General features: G+C 56.8%; 1 protein-coding gene across 1 annotated transcript in view; it reads left to right on the forward strand.

The window, feature by feature from the left end:
- ARPP21 (cAMP regulated phosphoprotein 21) overlaps positions 1-21,124 on the forward strand; it is an 84,763-nt gene that overhangs the window by 45,212 nt on the left and 18,427 nt on the right. Inside the window, exons 15-18 of the mRNA XM_044656754.1 lie at positions 4,027-4,196; positions 5,143-5,247; positions 6,592-6,852; positions 10,397-10,538. Coding sequence (XP_044512689.1) covers positions 4,027-4,196; positions 5,143-5,247; positions 6,592-6,852; positions 10,397-10,538 — 678 coding nt within the window. The remainder of the gene's footprint in view (positions 1-4,026; positions 4,197-5,142; positions 5,248-6,591; positions 6,853-10,396; positions 10,539-21,124) is intronic.

Genomic DNA, 21,124 nt, shown 5'->3' on the forward strand with positions numbered 1-21,124 from the left:
CCAATACACAGAAGTTAAGGGTTTAAAAAAAATGGAAAAAATAATCAATTGAAGATTCAACAACAAGCTATCCAACCTAGATTTACTTAGGAAATCCCAATTCCCACTTTCCATCTTTGCCCAGCTCCCCTTTCCCCTAAACTTTTCAACAATTAAGCCACCTTTCCAAGAAGCCACTTGCCTGTGGATTCTCAGGGGTCCAAGGGAGGCTTCAGTCGGCAGGATCCTGTGACAGCCAGGAAGGGGTTTTATTTCCAATATTCCTTTAATCATCAGTTAAGATGAATCCGCAGCCAGAACAAGTCAATTCATTCATTAATTAACCCTAATAGACCAAACTTCCAAGGTCTAGAGTGCATCCAGCTAAGGGATATAGTCACCCCCATCAACTTACTGGGGCTCCAGTTAGGCCAAAGGGCCAACTGGGTTCCACAATCAGCTGATGCCTCAGTTGGGGCTGTTAGCCCTGGGTTACTGCTCTGGTATCTCGGTATTGGAGTAAGCAGATCCCACACATTCTCTTACTGCCAGCTGCCTTTGGGTTGACCTTTGGGGATCAGCACTCTATGGAGGGGTCCCATTAGGATCTCTCGACACTCTCGCGTTCATTCCAACATCAGCTACCAAGATTGACTTAACAGTGAAAAACGGGGCATTTTGGTTCTGCTTGATTTCCTTCCACTTTGACGGCTCTCTTAAGTCCATCCGGAGAGAGACGAGGACACTGACGGGCCTCCGTCTCTGGCAGTGGCTTTTGAAATGGGGCCCTTTCAGATACAACCAGGAACAAGTAAGACGCCATCAGCTATTGGGCATCCAGAGACCAAAGAGTCTGCAGAGAGCTCAGGAGTTTATTCTGGGAGCCATTGGGCAGAACATCCTTTGGAATGAGAGCCATGGCTGGTCAGATGCCATGAGATGCTCCAAGATCCCTAGGCTTGACTTTCGAGGCCCAAATCTGTGTTTGGTGTGTGTGTGTGTGTGTGTGTGTGTGTGTGTTGTGTATGCGTGTTTCCCAGACGTGGGATTCCTAACACAAATCCGAAGTCAGCACCGTTCATGTGTGTTTTCCTTCCCCAAGGCAGCCCGGAGGTCTGTAAGAAGGTGAATGAGGCTTGGCCTTGGCTATGAAGGTCCTTGAGATCTAGTTGAAGGGACGAGCCTTGTACAAGAAAGGCTGGCAAAGGAAGACGGGCTCGGAGTACCGTGGACGTCAGATCAGGGAGCTTTCGTGTCCAGGCGGGGGGCCCAGGGCAGGATTCTAGAGGTGGGAGAAAGTGAGCAGCTCCACAAAGGAAGGGGAGGCTTCTCGGCACCTCCACTGAAAGGGAAGAGAACGAAGGGAGCCGGGAGACGAGGCCCTGAATACCAAGTTCTGGCCACTGGACACCCCCACTGGGCGACTCCAAATATTCATCTAGTTGTTGTGGATTGTACGTCTTTGGTGTGGGGAAACCAGTTAGGAGGAGGGAGAGCAAGGGCGGATGGCACCAGGGTCTTTTGGCCTTTCCTCTACGGGGGAAATGCCACAGGCAAGGACAATGAGGGGGGCCTGAAGTCAAGCCCCCGCTGAGGACAGTAAGACAAGGCAGAAAGGACCCAGCAGGCCCACGCCTTTCATAAGGAGGGCTCAAAGGAGGGCTGGCCTCCCTGGCTGGCTGCCCAGATGATCTCATTCCAGTCGTGTCCTGATTTAACACTATCCAGAAAGCCTTCCTTCTTGGGTATGAGTCTGCCTGGCCCCAGGGCAGAGCAGCAAACTTAAGGTTCCTTTATCATCCCAGAGGCCTAGGTGTGTGGTGACCTAGAGATCAGCTTGGTGGAGACACTCCCTAAGGCCTGTTCCTCTTGGCCTCAGCCAGCCTCCCTCCCCAGCACTATCTGTCAGGCTCCCTTTGTGATCACAGTTCTCCGATTTCCTGCCTCTCTTTAGCCTCTGTCTCTTGATTCGGATGTCCCCCTGTTTCCAGGTTCCCTCAGCACCCTCCCTGATGATCTCTCCTGCCTCCAGTTCCCGTATTGTCTGCTTCCAGTCTTTGGAAGGCCTCGAGCTGACCCCAATGCTGGGGCATCTGTCCTAGACATTCTGAACCCAAAGTCGCCCTGGCCTCCATCCACTGTCCAGGCTCCAGGCTCTAGCTTCTACTTCCAGATGTGCTCTGACCTCGGACTTCTAGATAGGCCTGAAGGAATGCTGTCTCCCTCTCTCATTGAGAGCCTGCTGTACCTCCCTACTCCCAATCTCTATTCCCTTAACCCTCCGCTGCGGGGCCCAGGCCTCTGGAGTACTTGTTCATTGACTGTCTCAATTTTTCTTTCCAATGACCTCATGACTCTTCCTCACCAGCTACTGCTGCCGGTGGGCCAGTCCCCTCGGTTTGACTTCCCCACTTGTACTCCCTGCACTGTTGAAGGAATTGGATTTCCTGAGGTCCCCACCTGGCTGCTGGTGGGTGCCACCCTTTTCTCCAAACTGGAAAGCCCTCTGTCCTACTCCTCTGGCAGCTCTCTGAAGCAGGGACTGTTCTCCAGGCTCGCCAAGGCTTTCCCAGGGACGAGCCCTAGCGATATAGAAAGGCTTCTGGGATTAGAATTGCCTCTATTTACCAGAGTCCTTTGTGCTTTCTGTGATCTTTGGACCGGAATAAAAGCCACCCAGCTTTGTCCTTGTGGTGGGCACGTGCACTGGGAGTCCGCTGCTGCTGCCTCCCCTAAGAGATAGAAAACCGAGAGGCTTCAGCATTCCATCCTGGCCCCTGCCCCTCACTGGAGTCTTGTGTAATGAAGAGAGGCATCAAGTAGGGGTTGTGACTTGCCCAGGGGGTCATTCAGCTAGAAAGTGTCCAAGGTCAGATTTGAACCCAGGACCTTCCAGGTCTGGCTCTCTAAGTATTGAGCCACCCGGCTTCCCCTCTTAGTATCAATTCTAAGACAGAAAAGCAGGAAGAACTAGGCCATGGGGGTTAAGTGACTTGCCCAGGGTCCCAAAGCTAGGAAGTGTCCAAAGTGAAGACAGCCCGTCTGTAGGCCTCACTCTCAATCCACTGAGCCACCCAGCTGCCCCCGAGGACCTCCATTTTTGCCTCTTATTGTATCCCACACAGCACAGCACAGCCGCTGGCTCAGAGATGCTCTCCGATAAATACTCACAAACAGACTAACTCACTTCCCTGATCAGTTCATCACAAGAGTCTGGGCCCAGCCCAAACTGGGCGTCCCCAGGGCCATTCCTGGGGGTGCAGTCCTACGGCTACAGTATTGGACTTGAGATCGGCAAGACCCCCTTCACACCTAACCTCAGGCACTCCCTGGCTGAATGACTCTGGCCAAGTCACTCAACCTTGTGCCACTCACTTTCTTTGTCTGTAAAAGGGGCGCCAGCGTCTCCCTTGCCCCCACGGGGCTGTTGTGAGGGTCCCACTGATAATGTCCATAAAGCTTTCAGCTACCTCGAAATCCCCCCAAAAGGAGAGTATTTCTATCAGAACCATGGAGAGAGGGACCTCGAGGTTGGGCCTCTGCTCCTTTCAGGGGCCTGGCTGGGGCCTTCTCCTCGCCAGGGACTCTCAGGGCAGGGCCCAGCTCCTGACCAATGACCGGTGACTAGAAACTGGCCCTTCCTCTTTGGGGAGGGGAGCGGCTGGAGGCGGCTGCCCAGCTCCCTCTCTGTGCTGGGAAGCCAGCAGCCAGTATCCCCCCCCACAGGGCACGGGGCCCGGACATGCATTAGGCTTCTGGTAAAACTCCTGGCAGGCCCTTAGATGGCTATGGGCAGAAAGCGGCACCCAGGCTTGGCCGAAGAGCGAGCCCGAGCCAGGCTCCGCCGTGGGGTCACTGGGAGCAAATGCTGCCATTTGGGTAGGCTCGATGGCCAGGGGAGAAGCTCCAGCCTCCGGGGGGTCTCCAAGCAGCTTCCTCCGGCCCTGCCCTTTGGGCTACTCAGCCAAATGGGTGCCTGAGCCAGGGCTTCCTCCAAGGGGGGAGGGGAGCCCAGCCCATCCTCAGGCGGCACCCGTCTTGTTTCAGGCCAGCCCTTCGTGAACCCCGATGGAACGCCGGCCATCTACAACCCCCCCGGCAGCCAGCAGCCCGCGAGGAGTCCGATGGGGGGCCAGGCCCAGCAGCAGCCTTCCGCCCAGGCCCCGCAGCAGGGGCAGCCGCCCCAGCAGCAGATGGCCAGCCATCTCGTCACCCAGGTAGGGCAGGCTGGACCCGACGGGCCCCGGGGGAGGAGGCGATTTCAGGGACGTCCCCCCCACGTCCCGGCTCCCGTGCCTTGGCTTCTTCGGAGGAGCTGACAGAGCCAGTCCCTGGGGCTCAGATCCTGCCCCTTCCACTTAGGGCTGTGTGACTTGGACAAGGCGCTTCTCGGGGAGCCTCGGCTCCATCACACAGGACTCGGGGGCCTGCGGCTCCCCTCCTGCACCCTTAGAGTTCCATTTCCCCGTCTAAGTCGTTCCACCCACCACCAGGGTCGTACTCCAGCCAAGGCTTCCCACCTTCTTCCAGAGCTGGAAAGGATCTCGAAGGCACCCATGCAAGCACGCTGTGTCTCTGCAGCGTGCTCTCTGTCCCCTGCTAGGAGGCCTGCTAGGACGGAGAACCAGCCACCTTTCTGTAGGGCCTCCCTCCAGGCTGGCCAAGCTCCCCCTTGGAGCGAGGGGCTCCCGATTTTAAGCCCGAGACCCAAGACTCCGGGTTCTGCTCTCTGGAGCCGAGCCAAAGCTGGGCCCGCTTATAGCCGATGTGCCCAAGTCATCCTCTCCCTGCCCTGCTCAGGGTTCTCCGAGGGCCAGAGGGCCGTGGCCATGCTGGGGGGCCGGGCAGAGAGGAGGCCCGGCTCCCAGACCAGTCCTCCTGGACTCTGGGGGCCCCGAGGAGAGCAGCGAGCCCCATTCCAGGCTGACTCTGGCCGCTGTGCCACACGCTTCATCCCTCCCTCCGTCCGCCAGAAGAGCATCTGTGTGGGGGCCCTGCTCGCCCCCTGCTACGCTAAGCTGGCACTCAGCAGAGGCTGAGAGAGGTCCCCGAGGCAGGACGCCATGTCTGGCCCAGGCAGGCAGCCCGCTCCGTGGGAGAGAGGGAGGGGAGAGGAGGAGCCGGCGGCGAGGCAGGGGTGACCCGGCCTTTGTCTCTCCCCAGCCTCTCCAGGCTCTGCAGGCTTCGGCTCAATCAGGGCCGTACCCCTCGGTCTCCTACCCTCCCCAGCATCTCCTGCCCGTGTCTCCCGTCCAGCAGTTTCCTGTGGTATGACGTCTGCATGTTTGCTTCACTTGGCATGCTGGGAAGAGTGTGTGCAAATATGAGGGTGTAACTGAGGGTGTCTTTGTGTAGGGGGGGGAGGTGAGAGAGGGGCAGGAGGGGCCGGAGGGGCAGCCAGAGCCCGCTGGCCTTTGACCTCTGCACTGGGGTTCTCCTCAGGGCTGGCTTCCCTGGAACAGAAGCAGCCCAAAGAGCTCCCCCGCAAGGCAGGCAGCCTGCCCGGGGCGTTGGTGGGAGAGGCCGTGGACAGCCCCGACCCCACAGCAGGCACAGACTCCCCGGGGCTTGGCCACTCCAGTCCAGCTCACAGGTGGCCTCGGACCCTGGAAAGCAGGGAGCCCTGCCTCCCCCTAGCCAGGGGGTTTCGGCCCATCTTCCACCCAGCGTCCATCCTCGACCAGCATCTGGGGCTTCACTTCTCACCCTCCAACGAACAAGACTATGATGGGCAGGAGACAAAGAGAAACTGAGGCCAGGGCGGCCCCTCCCCTGAGGAAGCTTCCAGGCTTGGGGCTTTTCCCCAGCGGATCTCTCATGGGCTGAATTCCTTAGCTTTGAGTCCTCCGAGTAAAGCACGAGGCAGCCACTCCTGTGTGTGTGTGTGTGTGTGTGTGTGTGTGTGTGTGTGTGTAAGTGTGTGTGAGTGAATGTGAGTGAATGTGAGTGTGTAAGTGTGTAAGTGTGAGTGAGTGTGTGTGAGTGTGTGTACATGTGTGTGAGTGTGTACGTGGGTGTGGGTGAGTGTGTGTGAGTGTTTCTGGCTGGTCCAATAAACAAAGCAGTTCCTCTGGGGGGGGGGTACTAGAAATCCCTCTGCTGCCCCCCCTCTAATCTCCCCACTCCCATGGGTGGCCCAGCCTTCTTCCGCATCAGCAGCAGGCCTGGGAGGGAGGAGGATGCGGGCCATTGGCTGATGGTCCAGTGTCTCTGCTAAGGGGCTTAGGCCTGGCTAGTGGGCTTCATGGGCGAGAACGCAGATAGCCAGCTTCTTCCCGGACTCGTCTCATTGAGAGGAAGGGTGGGAGAGTCACCTATTGGGCCCACTCCCCCGGGAGGCAAGTCTAACGCCTCGACGCCTCTGGGCCCCCATCTCTCCCTGGCTCCTGGCCGGATGGTGGCCAGGGTGACTCCCAGGTCCTTGAGCCCCGGAGGAAAGAGGGGCAGCTCGACCTCCCGGCCTTCCGTTTTCTTCCCTGGCCTGGAACGCTCTCTCCTGAACTGGGCTCTGGGGCGCGCTTCTCTCCCGTGGCCTGCTCCCCTCCGTGCCCCTCGGCCCCGTGCCCAGAAGGCCCCTTGCTTGATCTCCTTCTTTGCTTCTTTGGCTCCTAGAGGGATGACATGGCCACCCAGTTCAGCCAAATAAGCCTGAGCCGCCAGTCGTCAGGAGACGCCCCCGAGCCTCCGGCTGGGCCTGTCTACCCGCAGCCCCTCCTGCAGCAGCCAGGCCAGCAGCCAGGCTATGTCCTTGCCTCTGCGGGTCAGCAGCTTCCTCCTGGAGGGTTCTCAGGCTCCGGGGCTCCCCTCTCTCAGCAAGTCCTCCAGCCGTCCCCAGCACCCCAAGGGTTTGTGCAGCAGGCTTCCCCTGCCCAGGTAGGTGCTTTCTGCTGTTTATTCATGCCTCCCCCAGCTGTATTTCCCGATCCAGCACTATGTGGGTGTCGCATCCTTTCTAGGACAGTCAGGGGCATGGCGCGATGCTGGCCTACCCTGAAAACCTGGAGCAAAGGCTGAGCAGAGGGTGGCCATCCGCCTTCTCAATGGGAAGCAATGATTCAACGATGACCGATTCCCATCATTCATCCAAGAGGCGCCCCATGATATAATCCAGGCTCCCTCTTGCAGGGGAAAAGAGGCCATGGGAGGAAAGCTTGGGGGGACCCAGATGCCTGTGAGACCCCTCTGTGGGCGGCCCAGCCGTGGTGGTCGAGAGACAGAGCCATGGTGCTCCCAGACCAGGGAGAGTGCCTCCTCCTCAGTCCTCCCTCCACACTGCCTGGAATCTGAAAGTGGACAGCCCGTGTCCTCGAGCTCCTGTGGGCTGACGGAGCTGCTCCAGGCTGCCACAGGTAGCCGTTCATCATCTTTAATTGGCTCGAACATGCAAGACACCACAGATCAGTGCTTTTTACTGTCTCCTCCAAGATGGATGGTGTGCGACTGCTCACCGCCAAATACCCACAGCCACCTCCTGGGGCTCTGGGCTGGATGGGACTGCTCATTACTGTCAGGAAGCAAAATGGGCAGATGAGCTTCCTGGCCCAGTTTCCAGCTGCACGAGGCCAGCCTCATTAGGAACCTTCACCTTGCCTGGGCTGTTCAGAATGCAGAATGTGCTGTCATCTCCTCGAGTGACTGAACTTGGCTCATGAATAAATTCCTCGTTGGCGCTGCAAACCACTGCGGCCCCGAGGGAGACCACGAAACACGGCTCCCGTGACAGCGGTTCCCCCTCAGTGGTCCTCGTGGATACGTCCCCTTCTCAGCTCTGATTAGAAAGGCTGGCGCTCCTGCTCTGGGAAAGACAAGGACATCTGTGCAGGAGTCAGGAACGTCGTGGGTCCAAGGTCTTGAAGGTCCCCCTGCCCTTCTGCCAAGACGGCATCCCATGGCTTTGACCCGGCCTACTGCCCAAGGCAGGACTCGGCAGGATCCAGCCCTGAGGTCTTCCTCCAAGAAAAAAAGAAGATTCTGCTCAATCACAGTGTCCTGGCATTAAGGAAGTGCTGCACTGCAGGAGCCCCAGGGTGCTGCGATCCCTCTTGGGGGAGGGGGAAGAAGAAGAGTATGGAGAGATGCTTACAGTCCCTCTGAGTGATAAGTCATTCCCCATGGGGGCTCCAGGGTGGGCCACAACCAACCCTAAAACAAATATTAATGCCCAGGGGCAACGCGGCGCAAATTGAGTGCAGCAGGAGAGGATGCTGGGTTTGGAACTAACCTTTCCAGTCATCTCCCAATGGCACTTGGGGTCCAGAAGACAAATCAAATACTCCATCTATGGGCCAGGAATGGGGCCAATTCCAATCTGTATTGTCCCAAAATGGAATGGGTAACCTCCCCTGAATGGTAGTGAGTCTTCTGTCACCATAGGTATGCAAGTAGACTGCAAGATCACAAGCTCCTTTCTTAAGCTAGAGAAGATCTCTCCTTGCCCTTCTGGATGTGACAGGCCAGGCATCTACAGACAGAGGAAACACATGTCTGTGCGGGGAGGAGGGGAGAACTTGATGACATCAAGGAAGAGGAGGGCCCTGCCTTTGTCCTTTGTGGCTGGGGAGGGAACACATTCATGCAGCCTCTGTGTGGGCCAAACCGCTGCCCTGATTTTCTGGAACCCTTTGTTTAGAGTCCCGAGGGGCCAGATGTGTACTCACACTCCACCAGGCCTGAACTCCCTCTCCTTCCCTCCTTCCCTCCTTCCCTCTGCCACTGGCTGGTCTATTATCTTCTTCCTGCATGTGGAAGTGCGGCCTCGGCAGTCTCTGTTCTGTTGAGCACGTGGCCTGTCATCTCCCGGCTCCTAGGCAGAGGGAGGCTGCGGAGGGAGGCCACGGAGGTGCCCCTTTCACCAAAAATCCAGCTGCTCTTCCGCAGGTGAGGGTGGGGAGCCAGTTAGCCAAAGAGCATCAAGTGCCGGCCCAGATCCACAGAGAGGTGCCTGATGGTCCCAGTGCCCAAGCGAGAGCTCTCCAGGGTGGCTGGGGACAAGCTTGGCCTTGAACCAAGTAAAGCTCAGCTTGGAGAAAGGCCGAGATGGTGCAAGGATGACAAACTGCCCCACGGAGGAGGGCAGACTCGCCCAAGAGGTGCAGCATGTGTGGCTTCAGAGTATCTGTGAGGAGGGCAGAGATACGCTCACGGAGCCTCTGATTTGGCCTCAACAGCACCCTGGAGTCAAGGACGTCACTGGGGTTTCGGCCTGACTGTTCTAGTCCTTGGGACTTGGCCCCTGGACAGTGCTTTAGAGCTGTCCTCAAGGCCCCAGCCGGGAGAAAGGATAGAGATCAGGACCACAACCACCCAGGCAAGCACCCTGAGGGGATCGGGAGGCTGGAAAAGACAAGGCTACAGGAGAGCTCAAGTGCTTGGCTCTGGCATGGAGAAGAGATGACTGGCTTCTGCTGGTTGTTCCCGGGAGGCAGGAGTCCCGGCACTGGGTGGAAGGTGAAAAGAGGCAACTTGGGGCTCCAAATCGGGGAAAGTTTTCTTAGCATTAGTCCTGTCCCCAAGGGGAGGGGGGCTGCCGCCACAGGAGGGAGGGGGCTCCCTGAATTCAGAGGTCTTCACACAAAGGGTAGCTATGTGGGGAGGAGATTCTTGTGTGCTTGTGGACGAGGCCCCCGACTTGGAAGTTCAGTCTACCTGTGACGCTGAGAGCCAGTCATCTTGAAAAGCCAGCACCCGAGCCCCTTCCCTTCCCGCAGCCTCCAGCCTCAAGGAGATTCTGAATCCTTTCTGTGAGTCTAGCCTCCCGCAAGGCTGCCCCTGCTTCTGTGGCCTCCCCGTAGAGCCCTGATGATCAGACCCAGCCGTGCCCCAGAAGCTGCCCTAGAACCCAATGACCGTGGGGGCGGCTTCTGTGGGAAGCCCTTCAAGGAAGGCCCACCGCCTTGTGAGGCAGCCCAGCCAGCGTCCTTCTCGGCAGTGAGAATAGCCAGGGTGTGTGTACGTGCTGTTTGTCCGGGTCTCTTGGCCCACTCCACCCATTGTTCTCACGTGGGACTCCTCGTAGAACTTAGCCCTGCACTTCCATCTCTAGCCGCAGCCCCCTTTGCTTCCACTGACACCGCCTGCGATCCCTCCATCTCCGTCTGCACGTGAGGCACCCGTGTGACTCCGCCTCCATTTCTCCTCCTGCTGGTCTAAATCGCCCCCTTTGAATTGCTCGAGTCTGACCCTTAATCCTGGAAATGGGCATGAAATGCTGGTGATGAGCCCGGCGCCCTCTGGAGGTTGCCGAGGGGGAGACAAGAGAGCCGGTGCGCTCCCTTGGGGAGGCGACATTCGAAGGAGCCTGCGGAGGGGTCTGGCTGCTGTAGGCAGGCTGGGGAGGAATCCAAAGAGAAGAACAGACGCTAGCTAGGCTGGCAGCACGGAGCGCTCATGGCTCTTCCACCCTTCTCTCCTGCAGCAGATGCCAGTCTACTATTACCCACCGGGTCAGTTCCCTACCTCATCGTCTCAGCAGTACCGGCCAGTGGGCTCAGTCCAGTATGGTGCCCAGAGGAGTGCCCAGATGCCACAGCCCCCGCCACCTCCTGCTGCCCAGCAAACAGGTACCTGCGCCTGATTTCCTGTCATGGGGGGTGGGGGGGGCTCTTTCACCACGCGTTTCTCTTTAAGACACCGGGGTTTGGGGGGGCACGTGGGAAGCTGTACAAGGAGGCGCGCCAGCCTCCATGGGAGCAGAGAGACAGCCTGGGGTCCTGCGCTCTTCCCAGAGCCTCCCTGGGCTCTGCTGAAGCCACTGGGCGCCTCCCCTGCTCCATCTCCTCGGAACCAAAAAGAATCGGGCACTTTCCTGGGAGGAGCTTCCGGCATTTTCTACTAAGACCGACAGTGGGGGCGGCGGGGGGGGGGCATCTGCATCTTCTGGCACCGAAGAAGTGAGCCCGAACCACGTGAGAATGTTGCCTTTCCCGGCCCAGAGCTGCACTTGCGTGGGCACCTCAACTCAGCCTGAGGAATCAGTTTGCTGCCCAGCCAGCCAGCGTCCCACTGGGCCGGCGCCCTGCCGCCAGCGAGCAAGTGTGCAGCAGGAAGGGGGGCCGTTACACTGTCAGAGAGTGAGTAGCAGGTCTCACAGTGAACCGGTCTCTTTCCCTGCTGTGGCCGCCCCTGCGGACACGGAAGAAGCGAGCCCGAGGACAAGGGCCGCGACACCGGCCAAGATGGTGGAGCAGGGGCTGTCGGCACCCTGGACCCAGCTGACGCCCTGGGGTGACGCCAAGGCTCCACGCCTCGGAAAGCATCAGAGCGTGCAGCCCGCTAAGGGCCACGCAGACAGCTTGTGGTTGGAGCAGCGTGGCAGGTAAGTGCGTGGGAGCCGCCTGGCCCCCGGTGTGGCCCAAGAGGCATCTGGACCCAGGCTCCCCGGCCCCAGGGCCACCCTTCCATGCGCTGCGGGACATCCTCTCCTGAAGCCTGGAAGTCGCTGACCTGTGCATGACTGTAGCCGGGCCTTGGCTCCAGGGGCTCCAGTGGGAGGGGAGGCCCTCTTCGGCCCTGAGGTCTTAGCTCAGCGCTGGGTGCGAGGTGCCCCAGGCGGCCACCTCCAGGCTCCCTGACCGGCTAATCTCTGAGCTCCGGGAAGCCCCCCCCCCCAGGTCTGGAGCCCCTTTGAATAGACAAGAAGGTGCTTGTTCTTGAGTGGCAGAGCCACAAAGAGCCCAGGACCACGTGGGCCACATGGGAATGGGGGGGCCCCCAGAGGTCATCTAGACACACCCGTGTGCTGATGGACACCTAGTCCAGGGCTGCCCGGCAGACTCCTCTTCTATGGGAGGGATAAAGCACATATTCCTGGAAGACCCCAGAGCTTCATATGAGGGTGGGAAGGGCCAGGGGAAGAGTCTGGGAAAACTGGGTTCAACGCCATGCCGCATGACCATAGGCAAATCATATAACGTCTTAAAGCCTCAGTTACTTCATCTGTAAAATGGAGTCAATGACTGTAAAGAATGCCCAGAATTGTTGTAAAGATCAAATAAGAGACTGCAGGCTGGAGCAGCTGGGTGGCTCAGTGGATAGAGAGCCAGGCCTAGAGACAAGAAGTCCCAGTTCCAATCGGGCCTCAGAAACTTTGGAGCTGTGTGACCCTGAGCAAGTCACTTCACCCCCCTTGCCTAGCCCTTATGACTTTTCTGCCTTGGAGTCGGTACTTTGTATTGCCTCTAATCCAGAGGGGGAGTATTGGGGTTTTTGAGGGGGGGACTGAAGGCCAGGCCCGTGGCAAATGAAAGAGAGGTGAGGCATTTTGTTCTTGGCCAGATGAGGGGCAAACTGGCCTCGATTCCAGAGAAACAAGAAATAACAACAACAATAATAGTAATAATAGTAATGACCCTTCCTGACCATTAGAGCCATCTGAGCATGGAATGGGTCACCTGGCGAGGCGCTTGGGGGGCATCTAGCAACATGCTCATGAGCGCTTGTGGGAAAAGGCGAATGTATGCTTCCTCTTCCATCCTCATCCCAGGGAAATGTTAGGCCCAGAGGGAAGATGTGAGTCTGGAAATCTACCTTTGGGGAGTTTTTCACCGCCATGAACTGGGGATGGAGGACCTGGTTATCAAGGGAGAAAAGACGAGCCTGTGCTTTGGGGGAGAGGAGAACCTCAAGAGAGAATGGAAAGCCCCAAGGCTCTCCCCTTAGGATGGAAGAGTAAAAATAGCGTGGTGGCAGCGAGGAGCCCCAAGGGGGGGGGCAGAGGAAAAGGGCCAGGAGGACATAGAAGAGGCAGCTGGACAGTGCCAATCGCCAAGTGAGGAGGCCCATTCAAACGGGGAGAAAGGAGCCCCGGCCTTCGGTCTAGAGGGAATGTATGAGGGAACAGCTAGTAATGCAGATGGAATGAGTTGAAGTCACTTTTTCTGGAGGCCGCAGGACCATCCTCTGACCATCCCTTAGCCAGTCTAATAAGGTGTAGTGGCTGGGAAGCCTCTTTCTGACAAGGGCAAGTTGGCAGCTCTGGTCACAGTTGGATAGGGAAGCTATAAGCCGTCACACCAGCTAAGGAGACAGTAGACCAGAAGTCAGAAAGGTAGCTTCGTCTTTTCACTTTTTTGTTGCTGAATCAGCGTGACTCAGTCACAATATACATTGGCCTTGAGGGATACAAGGACAAAAAGGAGACAGTTCCTGGTCTCTAGAACATGACATTCTACTGTGGAAGACAACCTGCATATACATAAGTCCATACCAAAAAAATAACAATGATAACAATATGAAGGGGGCAGCTAGGAGGCTCAGGGGATAGAAATCCAGGCCTGGAGATGGGAGGTCCTGGGTTCAAATTTGAGCTCAGATACTGCCTACCTGTGTGATTCTGAGCAAGTCTCTTTACCCTAGTTTCCTAGTCTTAACCACTCTTAATGCCTTAGAACCCATATTTAGTTACAGTGAGGAGATAAGGGCTAAAAAAATGAACACAAAGCATTTTGGGGGGAAGATTTTGGTTCCCGGAAGTCAGATGTGGTTCTAAGAGACTGTGGATCACAGCCTCTTGCTTCACACAGCTCTCTGTCTTAGAGTTAAAAATTCCCCACATACTCTCAGGCATGGCAGGCGGATGAATTGGCCTAGATCAAAACTCAAGTGACTGGGGTAAGGACAATGACCTCGACCTCCCTGGCCCCCCTCCCTAGCTTCGTCAGACACGGGTGGCTACAAAAAGTTTCCCAGGATTTGGTCACCTCCAAAGGAGTCTGCTTATTCTCAGGAGAAGAGAGGGAGCTCTGTGGTGCTGCGAGGTCTCCGCTGCTCACTTTCACATATGGGAAACCTGAACAACTTGATGGGTAGATGAGGGAGGAGCTGGCAGCGCAGTCAGACAGACCAAGAGGGGCCAGATAATATTGGACGTCAAGTGTTCCAGCTTTGAATCTGAGAGTTTGAACGATCCAGAACCAGTGATTTTGCCGCGGGGCTCACGGGCGTCGTGGCACTGAAGAACGCTGTTGCCGTCGTTGGAGCTGATGTTTAAAAGTAGAGGGGCCAAACCAAACGCCAGCCTCTCTGATGGAAATTGAGCCCGTGCCTGTGCGCTGGACAGAAAATGCCCGTGGAGGAGGTGGGGAGAGCTGGAGGTAACCTGGATGAGGTTTTACTCACCTTTGGTTTTTTTCTTTATCCAAAATGTGCTTTTCAGCATCGACTGAGGGACCCTTTTAGGGGGCAACCTAACGTGTTTCATTGGGCATCTGCCATGGATATGTGAAAGGTTTCAAATTCCAGCTGAGATGGAAAGCACGAAAAGGCAATCTTGAGAATGCCCCGTGGTGCGAAGCCCCAGATCCACTCTGGCTCGGCTTGGTTGAGCTTGTTTCCACACTCCTGCCCACTTGTCACCTTCCCTGTCTCCAGGCTGCAGCTGGCAGATATCGGGCTCCAGGTCTCACTGTTAAGGGAGAGAATTTGGGGGTTCCCCTTGGTGTGATTCCAGTGGAGGCCTTGTCTCTACCTGGATCCTTTGCGCTCACCATCGCACGCTATTTGGAAGGTGGGCGATTCCGTTCATGCTGATCTTCTTGGCTGGTCCTTCTCAGCCCATGGGCTTCATGCTTGGCCTTGCTTCCCAATAGCTACTCCACAGGACTGTGTTGGTTCTCGAAGGGTGACCAGGGTCTCTCTAAGCCCTTCTAAGGATGTCAGCATGCCGGTTTTCATGCCCGCGCCATTCGTACATAGAGAAGGCAGTAGACGCCAGTGGGCAATGGGTTGAATCTAGAGTCAAAACCATGTATGCAAATCATAGCTCTTGGCCATGCTGGCCCTAACCTTGGGCAAGGAATTTAATGTCTCTGAGTCTCTGTTTTCTCCCTTACAAAATGAGGAATTTCGAATGCATGGCCTTCACGGCCCCCTCCTCTTATAATGGAGGATCCTATGGACAAGAGAGCAGCAGTATGAAGAATGCACTAAAAAGGGGAGAGACTAGAGCCCACATGAATACTCAGAATCCTATTAGGATCGTCCCATCGGTGAGGGCCTAGACAAAGCTTGTGGACGTGAGAACGAAGAAAAGAAGGGAGATTCAGGAATTGTGCCTATGCTCTGGAATCAGAACTAATAGAATTTAGCACCTGGCAGACTACAGGGGCCATTCCCCGGAGAAGTGACAAAGAAACAGTTGACAGTGAAGAGTGGTTTGCTGTGGGAGAATGCTTGGGAAGCAATTCTTTGGAATAAGAATAGCAACGGCAGTAACGATAACACTAAATAGCCCATAGTCCCATGTGGTGGTTACAGAATCCACAAAACATTGCCCAAGCTCTGTTCAACCTGATGCACAAATGAGATGACTGTGTGGAATCTGGAAAGTTTTCCTAATAATCAAGAAGCCCTGGGAAATACGCTGTAAATGATAGGGTCACAGATGGTGTTTTTGCCAATGGTGTCAACTGAGTCACGAGCTTTAGAAGAGAAAAGGAAGAGCTCCTTAAGAAGGCGCTCTCCGAACCCAAACAGAAACAACATGGAATATCTATCATATAGGAAGAAGGGAGAAGCAGATACGGCCATCCATTTCCAGAAGACACAAGCCAGGAGAGGAGACACGAATACAGCCAAAGGCATCACATGCAAGAAATTCTTCAGCCAGGAGACTACCAGGAAAAGTTCAGGGCAGCTTTTCAGGATAACTCGCTCGCTAGCTAGATGATAGACAGAGTGCGTGTGTGTGTGTGTGTGTGTGTGTGTGTGTGTGTGTGTGTGTGTTCATGCTAGCATTGCCCAAAGCACCTACTATGCACCAGGCAGTGTGCCTAACCCTGGCAGTGGAGCAGGGGAGACCACGTGTTTTCTGCCAGCGTCTGTGAAGCGCAAGTGATGGGACAGAAGTGCCTTTTAGCCAAGGGCCGTGAGGAGGCAGGGAGAAAGCCCTCGGCTTCCCTGCTGAGGCCAACCACCACTCTTGGACATCGCCAGGGACAAAGGAAGCCTGGCTTTGATGGCCGAGCCATCGCCAGTGAGTTTCGGTGTGCAGTGTAGATGGGGAGAGGAAGAGAGAAAGGCCACCCATTCTGATTTTCAGGCTCCGATCCCATCGTGAGAGGCGGGGTGGCGCGGGCTAGGCTGGAGAATGGGCTGCTGTGCTCTTCCTGGGTGAAAGCTCAGCCGGAGCACGAGTGTACTTGGGAAAGCCTTTTCTCCAGTAGACGTGTCCAGAAGGCAGCAGCCAGGACGAGGAAGGGGCTTGTGGTCCTCCCGCATGAGGAGCCAATACGGGGAGAAAGGAAGCTTTATAGAGGGAAAAGAAGACGGGGGAATGCATGCTGGTACCTTCAATGCATGAAGGGCTGCCACATAAAGAATAGTTAATCTCACTCTACTTGGCCCCGGAGTTGGGAGCAATGGGTGCAAACTGCAAAGAGGCAAAGTGAGGCTGGAGTTCAGAAATAACTCCTTAACAACCCAAGCTCTCCAAACTGGAAAGAGCTGCCCTGGCAATCCGCGCACTCCCCCCGCCCCTTCACTGGAAGGCTTCAAATAGAGGTTGGATGCCATTTGCTTGGCGGGGGGGGGGGCGTACTTGGGAGTCCTGGTTCTCCCTGGGCAGGCCAGATGGCCTCTGAAGTCTGAAGAAGCTTAGAGACTCAGGCGGTGCCAAGATCTAATTAGCATGCTGGTCTGCAGGGGCTCGTGCACCTGGTGTCTCTCTGCGTGGCTCTGATGCTTTGGACAGGGACAGGGAACGGATGCTGAGGGGGCCCCGAGGGGCCTCGGAGTTGGATTTAAATCCATTCATGTGGCATTTCCTGGGCATCTTGTGTCTATGCCATGCCATGCCTGGCTCCTTTGAGGCGAGGAGATGGCTGGACGTCTTTCTGGTCTTCAAATCGCTTCTGCTCTAGCGGGGAGGAGATACTTGAAGGCAGACTGAGAACGACGACACAGGAGACATATGAGCCACGCGCTCTGAGAAGCGAGAGGAGGAAAGAGCATCTCTACCCTGATGAATCAAAGGAGGCTTCATGGAGGAAGGGGCCTTTGAACCAGAAATGCCTATCAAGCAGCTCATGGAGTGAGCGGGGACCAGATGAGGGCTGTTAGCCCCATTTTGTGACAGCGACACAAAGCACGTTTTGGGGGATGCTGGGAGAAGAGAGAATCTCCTCCTTCAGGACAGCCCCAGCCTGTCGGGTCATCTGCTCACTCAGAGCTAGGGGTTAGCCGGAGGCCCTCCCATGGAGCTGGGTCTGGCGCTTTGGGGAAGGACGTGCTTCATCAGAGGCTTCTGGGAGGGTCTTTGCTGCCTGTGGTGGGGGTGGGCAAGGTCTGAGCCCAGGAGAATTGGTGGTTGAGCGAGGCAGAGCTGCCCCCTCCGTGAGCCACGAGGAATAGGGGGAGAGAGCTTCTGGCCTGCCCACCCCCGGGAATCACAAGGACCGAGCGGTCAGGAGGACGGAGGCCTCTCTCAGCCCTCCTCGTGGGGCCCAGAGTGTGCGCTTGGCCACCGCGTCTGTCTGTCTGTCTGTCTGTCAGTCGGTCAGTCGTTCTCCACAGAGAGACGCTAACAGCCCATCCCGGGCAGCTGCGGCCTGCTTCCTGGAGGGGACGGATTTGGGTGCTTCTCGGCGGAGTGTAGCCGACCCCCTCGAGACCCCGCAGTGGTGAAATCCAGATCAAAGCTCAGCTCTGGAGTCTCCAGGCCAATGCGGTCCAGAGCGGGGCGGCTCGCCCTTGTGGGGAGCGGCCTGGCACCCGGGAGGCGTGCCGGCCTCGGAGCTGGGAAGGCTGGCTTGGAACCCGGCCTCGTTTGACTCTAAGTCACTCGCCCCGTCCGACTCCGGCTGCCCATGTGTAAGCGCAGAAAGTGCTCCCGAGATTGTCCCAGCCGCCCCTTCCTTGGCTGCCCTCCCACCCGGGACTGTTCACCGCCTGCAGGGCAGGTTCCTGGGGCCGGCAGCCAAGGAGTCGCACGGTGGAAGGCACAGCACAGAGGCCTGCAAGGCAGCAGAGCCACCGGCCGGAGTAGGTGTGGGCCTGAGCTGAGGGCTTCCCGGTGGCGGCCCCCACTGCACAGATACTGGAACGAGGCAGGAGAGCTGGGAAGAGAAGAGCTCACCAGGCTCCGGCTGGATCGTTCCGGCTCCGAATCCCATTAAGGCACTTGCTTTAACTTGGAGCAAAACAGCCCTCATGGGCCACCCGCCGGCCTTCCTGGAAGGGGTCAGGAGGGCGAGGGGCCGCCCAGAAGGAGCAGCTTCCCCCCAGGGCCTCGAACATGCCCCCCCGACAAAGGAACGAAGTGGCGGAAAGTCTCCTGAAGAGCAAATTTGGGGGTTTCTGCTGGCAGCAGCCAGTGGCACGTGGCTGGGCTGCTTCGGCTCACGGCTCGCAGTGCTGCGGGGGGACGAGGATGGGGTTTCTATGGAAATGCCTGAGTGCAGCTTGCGTTGAGCTTCTAATTATTCCATTTGCGAAAACAGGGACCAGCGAGGAGAAGCGTTACGCAAGGATTGGGAGAATGACTGGCATTATTAGCAGCGGGAGCAGGGAGGTATTTATAGACCGGCCCGTTGGGGCCCAGCCCATTGGGAGACCACACGGGCAGCCCAGGCGAGAGCGGCTGGGAAATGCCATTTCCACCCGCATTTGCAAAGAACCTACTGCGCTGCACGCCCCAGGACAGAAGAAGGGACGTGGTGTCTGCCCTTCCTCTGTACGGGTTCATGAATAAAGGCCTCTGGGCACTGCTGCCTTCTAGGCCTCAGCAAGTCAGGATCTAGCACCTCCCTCTCAGGAGGCGAGCCCGAGTTCTAGGCTATCCATCCGAGGAAAGTCCTAGGAAGCAGCCCGGCTTCAGAAAAGACCATGTAGAGTGTTGTTGAAGCCCCCACATTAATTACTGTCTGACCATGGAGAGACAGAAGCAGCTCTGCCCCCCCCCCTCTCTCTCTCTTCTCTCTTTTTCTCTCTTTCTCTCTTTCTGTCTCTCTCTCTCTCTCTGTCTCTCTCTCCTCTCTCTTTTTCTCTCTGTCTCTCTCTCTCTTTTTCTCTCTTTCTCTCTTTCTGTCTCTCTCTGTCTCTCTCTCTCTCTCCTCTCTCTCTCTCTCTTTCTCTCTTTCTGTCTCTCTCTCTGTCTCTCTGTCTCTCTCTGTCTCTCTGTCTCTCTCTCTCTCTCTCTCTCTCCTCTCTTTCTGTCTCTCTCTCTCTCTCTCTCTCTCCCTCTCTGTCTCTCTCTCTCTCTCCACCCTCTGTTTTTCACTCTCCTCCTTTCCCCTCGCCCCCTTCTCTTGTTTCTCTGTCAGCCGGCCACGCAGCAGCCCGACAGCTTCTTGGGCCGTTGGCTTTTCTTTATCATCTTCCCCATGTTGATCCGTTCCTCCCGTCTCCGGGATCTTCCAGGTCCACGTGTGGCCCGAACAGCTGGGCCTTTCTCTCACCTGTTTCCCAGTCACTCGGTGGATCCACCTGTCAGCGTGGAATGGGCAGGGAATCCTTAGGGCAGCCGTGGTCCTTGCTGGTCCTCCGGTGACTTCAGCCCAACTTCCCTGGTGCCAGCTCAAGGCGAGAGCCCCCATCTCAGCACTCACTTCCGCCCCGGGTAGACCTGTGCCTCTGTAGCAGCACCGGGCCGCCCTCAGCAGCCCAGACACCCAGCCAGCAGCTTGGGGAAGCCTGAAGCGACATCTCCTTAGCTCTCATCTAGAGGCAGCCCAGGGCAGGGGCCAACTCCAAGAGCCAAGGGCCGAATCCTTACGGCCGCATGACTTTGGGCAAGTCTCGCTCTCCAGTTTCCTCTGTGGGAAGGGATGTGGCTGGCTTCAGAGTCTGAATCTGTAACTCAGCCAGAAAATCCTTGGAAGTCTCTCCTTCCCAGCCGTGTCACTAAGAGCCCCTCATGAACCTTTTCTGGGTGGCCTCTTTGCACAACTTGCCAAGAAAACATAGAAAAAAATGTCCCCGAACCCAAGGAAGCCCTCTGGGAACAGAGGAGGCCAAGAGATGGAAGCCACGCCGTCCTGGGCCTCTAGAGGAAGGGGGCGACCTTGGAATCCCTTCCTCCTTCTCCTCACACACTCCATTAGGAAGAGAGGCTGAGTGCTTCCTTTTGCGTTGTGAGTGGAAGTGCTTGCGTGGTCTCAAAGGGCCACGTGCGCATTTCCTATTCTACCCTTGGCCCCTCAATGTTTTCCTCAGGGGCTCTTCCCCTGCTGTAGCCTAGGACGTCCACTCATGGGCCTTCTGAAGCAGAGGGCCAATGCCCAGCACCCTGTGGCCTCTCCTGGGTCTAGGGAGGAGATGTATTGCTGTAGAAATGGGAAGTTTGAGAGAAGAATCCACTTCACAAGGCCCCGAGGGTCCCCGGCCCCCACCAGCGTGTCCCTTCCAGGGAGGTTCTGGCTCATGTCTAGCTCCGCTCTCTGGGGCCATAAGAGCCTTTTCTATCTCTGTCAGAGGCTTTTCTCTGGGGTCTTTTACATCTTTCCAAGCCCTCCTGGTCCTTCCTCATGCACCTTTTCCTCCTCTGGCCCCCTTTACATCCTCTCATGTGGAGGGAACTGCTCCTTGGTCTGAGAGAGCCACATGCCCAGCTCTGGGCTCAGCCCAGAGCAGTCCCTCCGTCCCTCCGTCCCTCTGGCCTTTGTTCTACCAGCTTTGCCATGAGGCTGGTGGCACCTGATCCTGTGAGCTACAGGGGGAAGTGAGGACTGTAGGGAATGGAACACCTCGATAAGTGCCCGCTTTGGAGAGAGGAGGAAATGAACCCCTGCGAGGGTAGGGGACTTCCTCGGGGTCCCAGCTAGTTAATGGTGGCCCAGGAACCCCACGTCCAGGGACAGCCCCCCATGAAGAGAAAAAGGCTCTCGGGCTTTTTAGAAGACACATTCGAGTGAGAGGGAAGCAGGGGCCGGGAATTTCACCTTCGGTCTGTGCTCTGGTACCATCGGGGAAACGCTGGTCGGTGAGCTCGCCGAGGGGTCTTTGTCTCCCACCTTTGGCAGGTGCCACAAGTAGAATGAGATGCCGGAGCTCACGGCCCCTCTCTATGACTTCTTTGTTCCTTCTAAAAGGCGCAGGTCCCTTCACAGGGTCACAGAATTTGAGAGTTAGAAGGGTCCTCGGGGACCCCAGTCTGAGCCATTCCTCAAGGGAACGTCTACTCCGTCTTACCCAGCAAGCGGCCGTCTAACCC

Source organism: Gracilinanus agilis, chromosome 1, assembly GCF_016433145.1.
Source record: "Gracilinanus agilis isolate LMUSP501 chromosome 1, AgileGrace, whole genome shotgun sequence".
NCBI lineage: Eukaryota > Metazoa > Chordata > Mammalia > Didelphimorphia > Didelphidae > Gracilinanus > Gracilinanus agilis.